This window comes from Maylandia zebra, linkage group LG4 (assembly GCF_041146795.1).
Source record: "Maylandia zebra isolate NMK-2024a linkage group LG4, Mzebra_GT3a, whole genome shotgun sequence".
NCBI classification, from domain to species: Eukaryota; Metazoa; Chordata; class Actinopteri; order Cichliformes; family Cichlidae; genus Maylandia; species Maylandia zebra.
Genome location: NC_135170.1, coordinates 2239782 through 2247912, shown reverse-complemented (window position 1 = coordinate 2247912; position 8131 = coordinate 2239782). Strand labels below are relative to the sequence as shown.

The following is an 8131-nucleotide window of genomic DNA, read 5'->3' as shown; positions in this document are numbered from 1 at the left end:
CACTGTGGGCAAGCGTGGGCCAGTAAACGTGTGTGTGAAGAAAACGAAGCCACAGAACATGTTTTCATCACATTGAAAAACTTTACTGCTGAAGAACTCAACTGAATCAGACCATGTGCTGTTTGCTGACAGTCAAAGATTTCTAACAGGGTCTGTTTGCGTGGGTGAACGATTTACACATTACGTAACAAATCAAAGATTCACAGCTGAGAGGAGACAGAGGAAACGCAAACCTGTGGCGACCCAGTCTGAATAAGGGAGCAACCCCATAGAAAGTGCATTTCCTGTGCTTAACGCCAGATTTATACCAGGAAACCAGCTGAAATGAGCCAAAGCCAGAATCGCACTGACACATTTATTATGGCCCAGTGATCACAGTCAGTTTGACCAACAGCGTCCAGTGACGAAGACAAAGGTGAACAGTAGTGACTGACGTCAGACTGACGAAGAGCACTTCCTCTCACAGACTCGGCTCCGAATGAAAACACGGGAAGTGACCTGTCGGTGACATTCCGCTCCGGACTGCGGTCACACGGGGTCCCAGCTTCTGGGATAAAAAAGAACCGTAAGAGGACGATAACAGGCCACGTAACGAGTGCAGCCAGCTGCTACAGGAAGTGTTTACGTCAGCGGCGTGATCGACCATTAGCCAACCGAGGCTCAGGTGCAGCAGGAATGCGCATACAGACACGGGCTGCTTCATAACAGAGACCCACGGCGGCCAGGTACGTCCCGAGCCCGGTGCTGTCGCGGGCAGGAGGGGTAGAAGCTGGGAAAGGCGGCTGCTGTTTGTGTGCTCCGCTTGTGTAACGTAGCAGCGGCCCCGGAGCTGGAGGCGTCTCGTTCACACTCGTCCCGGGTGTTCAAATATTAAGAAGGGACGTTTTCACGCAGCGCTTACAGACATCAGAGACACGCGTTCAAACCTGTCACAGCAACGTTTAAACACGTCTGTGTCACTGAGCACACAGCGCTGTGATACTTGATTCACTGAGCTTTGAGCGAAAAACTACTACTGACGGGCGCAGTCACACATCCACGTGACCCACTCCGTTTCACGTGACCCACTCCGATTCACGTGACCCACTCTGATTCACGTGACCCACTCTCACATCTTTTTCCAGGCCTCGAGCCTCCGGGCCTGGCACATCCAGATCACTGGTCCCATCTTCCACAGCATGAGTAGTTTTTCCTTATGATTCAGAAAATGATTTGAAACTGTGGAATTTCACATGCACAGTCCAGCTACTACAGGACTGTCACAGATGACGGCTGTTTTTCCCATCGCTCCTGGTTTGTTCTGGAAAATCTGCCAGCTGCACCCAACGCACCCACTACATCAGGGGTGTCTAACTCCAGGCCTCGAGGGCCGGTGTCCTGCAGGTGTTAGATCTCACCCTGGGTCAACACACCTGAATCACATGATGAGTTCATTCCCAGGCCTCTGGAGAACTTCAAGACATGCTGAGGAGGTCATTTATCCATTTAAATCAGCTGTGATGGATCAAGGACACATCTAATACCTGCAGGACACCGGCCCTCGAGGCCTGGAGTTGGACACCTGTGCACTACATGAACAAAAGAGAAATCTAAATCCCATCAGTGCACAGATCTCCTGTGGATGTAGGCGTCCTCACATCCGTCTGTCTCTTCATGTAATCCCAGACACACTCGATGTTGAGGTCAGGGCTCTGTGGGGGCCGGACCGTCACTTCAGTGCTCGTTCTTTGTGTTTGGGCTCGTTGTCCTGCTGTAGTGTACGTTTGGGGCCAATAAACAGTCATTTGTTTGAAAGCATTCTTTGTTTACAGCATGTTTACACACCTGCCTAAAACTTTTGCACAGTACTGTGTGTGTGGTAGTTTTTTTTTTTTTGCTTGTGTTTTGTAATCTTTTGTTTCTTTAGGTATGGGAGCTGCTCCAAGCCAGTGTGAGGGTGTCACCGAGGACTGTGTCCAGCCCAGCGGGGCGGGACAGGAAGATTCCAACCAGCCTATCAGTGAGAAGGACAGCACTAAGAGGACCAGCTGGAGCAGGAGATGCAGCTCAGCAGACACTGTTCACTGTCCCACCTGTCAGGGCACCGGGCGTATACCCAGAGGTAGTGAACACACACACACACACATGCATGTCTGGTTTGATATCCTCGTGGCCATCAACAATGAATGCCTGACCCTGACCCTAAACCTAAGCTCAACCCAACTGTAACCCTGACACTGAAACCACATGTTGAGTGTGAAAAACTGTCACAGGGTGAGAAGCCCCCCAGTGGGGTCAGCGGTGTGCCACAGGGCTGACACAGACATGAGCGGTCACGGTTTGCTTTGATAACCCAGCAACGTTACGTCTGCCCCACTTTCTTCTCTAATCTAAGAACCTTGTTCCAACTGTGTTGCAGGTCAGGAAAGCAAGCTGGTTGCTGTCATTGCCTGTACTGACCAGAGGCTGAGGCCCAGACACACGTAAGAGAGCTGCTGATGCTTGTTGTGTTATGCATTTGTGTTTCTCATGTTTTGTCCTCACTCAGGAAGCTGTATGTGGCCTCGTCTGTCGGGCTGTGCCTCCTGGTCAGCGTCCTGGTGTTGTTCTTCCTGTTTCCGCGCTCCGTGATTCTGTCTCCAGTAGCTGTCAGTTCATCCTCTGTTTACTTCACTCACGACGGCGTGCAGATTAACATCACGGTGAGCAGAGAGGGACGGCTGTGATGAACGGAGCAGTCAGGCTGTGCAGGGACGGACGGGATGATGGCTCTTTGCTTTCTTTTGCAGAACGTGTTGAACATCACTAATAACAACTTTGCAGCGGTGCAGGCCTACAACCTGACAGTACAGGCACTCAACTTTGGCACGGTGCTGGGAACGGTGTCCATTAAGAACGTCGTGTCTGTCAGACCTCTGTCCATGAAAACGGTGAGATGTGACGCAGTCACCACAGCTGAGAGGAAGGAGCACACACCTGTCCTTCTGTGTAGAAGTGCAGCGAGGCAGGATAAGAAGAGAAAAGCAGATAAATAAGAGCGAGTTTGTCGTGTTTCCTTCTCCTGCTGATGATTTCTGCTGTGGCATTAGCTCAGCAGCTTTTAGATTTGAATGAAGTGTTCAAATTGGTTTTATGTATTGCTGATTGTTGTTCCATTGATACTGCTGTGTGAGGAGGTCTAAGCTTTTTCCAGTTTGTTTTCCTGGTGATAGTCGGGGCCACAGCCAGGACTGTTTTCATCTGTTTGGAGTTTATGTTTAGTTCTTCCAGATCACCATGTAAACAGACGGAGGGGCATAGCGGGATGTTGTGGTCGAGGGTTTGGGATGTTTTGGTAGTTTTTTTTTCTTTCCATGGGGCGATCGTGGCTCAAGAGTTGGGAGTTCATCTTGTAATTGGAAGGTTGCCGGTTCGAGCCCCGGCTCGGACAGTCTCGGTCGTTGTGTCCTTGGGCGAGACACTTCACCCGTTGCCTACTGGTGGTGGTCAGAGGGCCCGGTGGTCCGGCAGCCTCGCCTCTGTCAGTGCCACAGTGGCTGTGGCTACAGCTGGTGGTGTGCCATCACCAGTGTGTGAATGGGTGAATGACTGGATGTGTAAAGCGCTTTATAAATACAGGCCATTTACCATTTCCAGAAGTTGTGTATTGGTGGTCAGACCAGGATGTGTTAACGTGCTCATCAGTGATGTGTGCAGATGTCTGAGTCAGTCGGTCCTGTGCTGTGTGCGGACTGTAGTATTTTAAATTGTTGGTGCTGTTAGTGCAGATTGGACTGTCTGTGTGGATGTTGAAGTCGTTTTGCTGTTTGTTGATTGGAGTGTGCGGTGCATTGTCATTAGAGGGTTTTCGTGTATTCAGTGTTTTTGGTGACTTTGCAGTTTCAGTGACGCTGTCTTGCAGCGATGTTGTGCCAGCTGAGTGTTGTTGATACTTTGCTTTGGTGGAGTGTTTGAGTTGGAGAAACTGTTTCCTGTCAATGAGCTGTTGAAATGATCGCGATCAAACATGTGACAGAGGTGTGCGACAGAGGTGTGCGACGTGTTTTCCATTTGCAGTGAAGTCGGGGTAAGTCCATATGGGTGTTTGAGTTTTAGGTGCAAACATAGTGTTTTCTTCCTCGTGTAGCACCTCTGTGAATTTGTTGAGATTGAGGTGTTTGTTACAACTGCTGCTTTTGGTTTATCGTAGTGTTTTGATCCATCGGATAAACGACGGCCATGTTTCTCCAGTGTTTTCAGGACAAATGTCCAGGTTAGGTGGTCAGAGGCTTTTTCTGCATCCAGTGAGAGCTTAGTTGTTATGGTTACTGTGGTGAGACAGATGTATGAGGCTGAAAAGTCTACGTGTATTATTTGAAGGATGTTTGGCTTTAATGAATCCTGCTGAATGACAGATAACCGATTGGATGCAGGCTGTTGGAGCACTGCTGATGTCTTTGTCTGTAACTGCAGCAGCGAGCTGGCTCTGTTTGACCTGAGCTGTATTCATGTGACGTGTTTGTAACATTCGGAGAGAGCTCCATCTAACCAGAACAGATTTTCACATATCCCAGTCACTGATGAGGGCTTTATTTGGTTTGTTCACGAAACAAAAATGAACATTGAAACATTTCACTTGTCCAGAGCGATGTTTCCTCACTGATGGATCTGATTCCTGTTATTTTTGTGCTTTTTATTTAAGGAAGATTACTGTTGTTGAGACTTTGTTCAACAAGTATCACAGTAAGTGAGGAATGACTCTGCATCTCTCTTTCTTCGCAGTACTCCTTCATGATACCCATCCAGCTGACAGACCCTGGTTTGAGGTGAGCCTAAGTGGGATGAATTTATGGTCAGAGCAGTTACTGGGGGGTCAGAGGTCACTGAATCATATCTATTCTAATGCATTTGCTGTCTAACAGCAGATGTGTGACACGAAGCATCCAAGTCTGAGTCTTTCTCTGTAGACTTAAATCTGTATTCGTCAGTCCGCTGTTTGAAGGTTACATTCTGCACAGGTGATGTAGAAAGTGGTGAATGTTGTTCAAAGGTTGGTTTGCACTGTGAAATGATCCAGCTCTGCTGTGTCACGCTCTCATTTAGCAGCTGGTGCACAGTTTGTTTCTGTTCTGTGTCTAAAACATTTCATTCTCCTGCCTCTGCTGTCTTCCCTCTGCAGTAACTACTGTAAGAAAGAGTCGCTGCCTGTCCATATTCTGTATGTGAACCTACAGTAAGTATGACATCCTCCTGCTTTTGTTTCAGCAGGCTCGTAGTCTTCTTCAGTTTGTGCAGAAAATACAATAAAGAAGTTTTAAAGTTAGATGTTAACAAGCTTATAATATCAGTGTGGTGTAGTAGGTCTTTGCTCTTGGCTGTTTTAATTGGTTCTACATTATTTGAAATCTGAACATTTTAAGCATGAAGAGATTCACAGAAGCTGTTCGATCCGATCACAGCTGAGGTATGAACATGTCCCGACTGTAGCCAGCAGTGATTACCTGCATATACAAGGCTGTATGTGGCAACAGCAGCCAGATCAGATGGTCCTGAAGGAGCAGTGAGTCTGCTTTGGTCTTCATGAATGTTTGCTGGTACTTGTACGTGACAACGAAATGTGTAGGCCATCCTTCTTCTCCGCTCCCAGCAGGGAGTCGGTGAGGGAGAAGTGTCTTCAAACTCGGGCTGACGCACAGCTGTGAAGGTCTGCAGTTTCCAGCTTGTTGATTTTCACGGTGATCTCTGTGCAGGATATCTCTGACAGTCTTCTGCCTGGCCCGCTATGAGCAGCTGTCCCTGGAGACGTACGAGTACATCGACTGTGGAGCAAACAACACCGTACCACACAGCGTACAGGCCGCGTCGACCTGATGGAGGCACAGATAACAAATGCTGTGCGCGTGTCTGTGAACTGGAGTAATGTGCTTTGTAATATTTAGAGCAGGATGTTGAATGACTGTAAAATCAGTGTGAAGGTTAACAGCTGCTTTGGTTTTGAATTAAACTGACTGTGCCTGGAGAGGAAGGTGAAACGGTGTGATGTGCTGCAAGTCACGTGGTAACCATGTGACCCTGATCACTGTAGTCAGTCCATTAAAAGGACCCAGCACCTACAGGGTGGTCCAGCATGTGCTGCCCCCTCTGTAAGCTGCAATCCTATAAATCCTTAGACGGCCTGATGATCTTCAAATGAAGCTCAGTATTTGTCTTTTTGAGAGCGTATTCACCAAACTTACTGCCAAAGACATGAGCAAGTATTCTCCACTTGATCGTCTCTGTTTGAAAGTTTGTTCAGTAATTGTACCTTCATCATTTTGGTCTTCCTCTCCTTAGCCAAGTTCTTTTTACACACCAACACATCTGCTCTTCAGGGTTTTTGGGTTTTTCTGTATATTTTCTGCCTTCTCTTTATTTCTTGTGTTTGTTATACTGAAGTGGAAGTGTGAGGCTTTGGAGCTATTTCTAAAGAGATCTTTAAGAAACTTTATGCAGCAAAATACCTTTGCAGGTCACAGCCTGTTAAAATGAACTGGCTTAACATTTAACACATGTAAGTGCAGTTCTCCAGTGAGGCCATGTTCTGGTTTTTGGTGCATTGATGAAATGACGCAGTTTCCTGTAAAGCTTCCTGACAGACGCTTCCTCTCCACAAGTCCAATAAAGCTATGTGAGCCTGTTTGAGTCCTGTGTTTGGTGAATGAATGCAGGGGGGAAACAAAGCCAACTGCAACAATGCCTGAAACACAGCATCGTGGCTTTAAAACCGTCAAATCAGCTCCTGCTAGTTGAAGTTTGTTAGTCAGCCCAGTGTTTCCAGTCCTGTGTTAAACAGGCAGTTGCACTGCTGTGAGACGGGCAGACGTTCTGGACTAAAGTGTCCGTACGGATACTCGTGTTAACCAAAGTGAGAAAGTACAGGCTCTGAAAAGTACTCAAAGTAACTCCTTGAATGTTTAATGAACCTTGTGCTATATTAATGTAATATTAAAATAATATTAGTAGATGGAATAAAAGCTTTATTTCAGTTTAAGTGTTAATTCTACTTGTCCTCAGCTTGAATCAGTCAGATGGAGCATGAGCAGAATCTAAAGAAGGACTCATTCAGATCTGTTTTCTGCTGCGTGCACTGTAGAGGGTGACTTTGCCTCTAAACAGGGAAATGAGCACAGTCAGGGTTTAGCAAGTGGGGGAACATTAAAGTCAGATGTTGTGACTGATTGTGAATCACAACTCAGTCGTCTCTATCGAGAGCTTCAGTGATCAGCTGATCCAGGGTGCTGCTGCTCACGGCTCTTTGTGGATGTAAAGAATTGAATTCAACAAGATGCCAGCTGATGTTTTATGAATTGTCTGGCTGATTTCTGTCCTCTACACTGACAGTATACTCTTTATACTGTCTTATATTAGACACTATACAGCTGGTATGAAGGTGAACGAATCTCAGCATCATCAGCTAAAGATCCAGAGCATTGTCATTCCCAACATGTAACATACTGACGGTTTGTCACAGTGTCGGTATGTTACGTGTCGGGATGAGAACCTGCGGTGATGATCATATTAATCTCTGCTACACTTGATGTAACGTAACTCTGACCGTGAGCACAGCAGCCGCTGAGCAACAGTCCAGCACACTGTTTAACTCCACCACAGTGCAGCAAACTAACCTGTTTATCATGCAGCCTCTAAACAACACTGAGACAAACTGCAAACAAACAGTTGTGTTTGCTGATGGTTGTTGAACTGATAGAAGTCACTTAAAAAATACTGATCCTTTTATGTTCACTCCTGGCCAGGCAGATGCTGAAGTACTGCAACTGCAGTCATTCTGGTGCTGTGCAGAAAAAGAAATAAAAACAGTGGCCCACTTTAATCCCAGACTATTTCACACGGTTTTGCCTCTTTCATCTCATTTTGCGACATCCTCTGGTGATTAATACACGAACAGGACTGCCTTTCACGTGTTGCTGTTGAGGCTCAAATCAGGTTGATGTTTGAAGGTGTGATGAAATAACTCCCCTTAAAATCAAAAGTATGTCTGCTTTGTAAATGTAAGGAGTGGAAAGTACAGATATTTCTCCGATAACGTAGGGAGTAAAAGTAAAACATTGTCAGGAAAAAAATACTCGAGTAAAGTACAGATACCTGAAATTTCTACTTACAGTTTTTTCTGAAT

At 46.5% G+C, this 8131-nt stretch overlaps 1 protein-coding gene across 2 annotated transcripts; it reads left to right on the top strand.

The window, feature by feature from the left end:
• The first annotated feature begins 245 nt into the window (after nucleotides 1–245).
• LOC101467580 (transmembrane protein 106B) lies at nucleotides 246–6639 on the top strand. Of its 2 annotated transcripts, none has more exons than XM_004574632.5 (8): nucleotides 246–725; nucleotides 1907–2101; nucleotides 2399–2462; nucleotides 2528–2681; nucleotides 2769–2909; nucleotides 4741–4784; nucleotides 5138–5191; nucleotides 5709–6639. In XM_004574632.5, exons 2-8 carry the CDS (start codon nucleotides 1909–1911, stop codon nucleotides 5827–5829), a joined length of 771 nt encoding a protein of 256 aa, XP_004574689.1. In that variant the 5' UTR covers nucleotides 246–725; nucleotides 1907–1908; the 3' UTR covers nucleotides 5830–6639. The 2 variants fall into 2 exon arrangements, with proteins under 2 accessions (XP_004574689.1, XP_004574690.1); XM_004574633.3 differs by lacking the exon at nucleotides 246–725 and adding an exon at nucleotides 1567–1757.
• The last annotated feature ends 1492 nt before the right edge of the window (nucleotides 6640–8131 follow it).

Bases quoted from the DNA above. Each gene is read 5' to 3' on its own strand.
- LOC101467580 (XM_004574632.5), top strand. From the start codon at position 1,909: ATGGGAGCTGCTCCAAGCCAGTGTGAGGGTGTCACCGAGGACTGTGTC. The intron at 2,910-4,740 runs GTGAGATGTGAC...CTTTCTTCGCAG, and splicing joins GACCTCTGTCCATGAAAACG to TACTCCTTCATGATACCCAT. The intron at 4,785-5,137 runs GTGAGCCTAAGT...TTCCCTCTGCAG, and splicing joins CTGACAGACCCTGGTTTGAG to TAACTACTGTAAGAAAGAGT.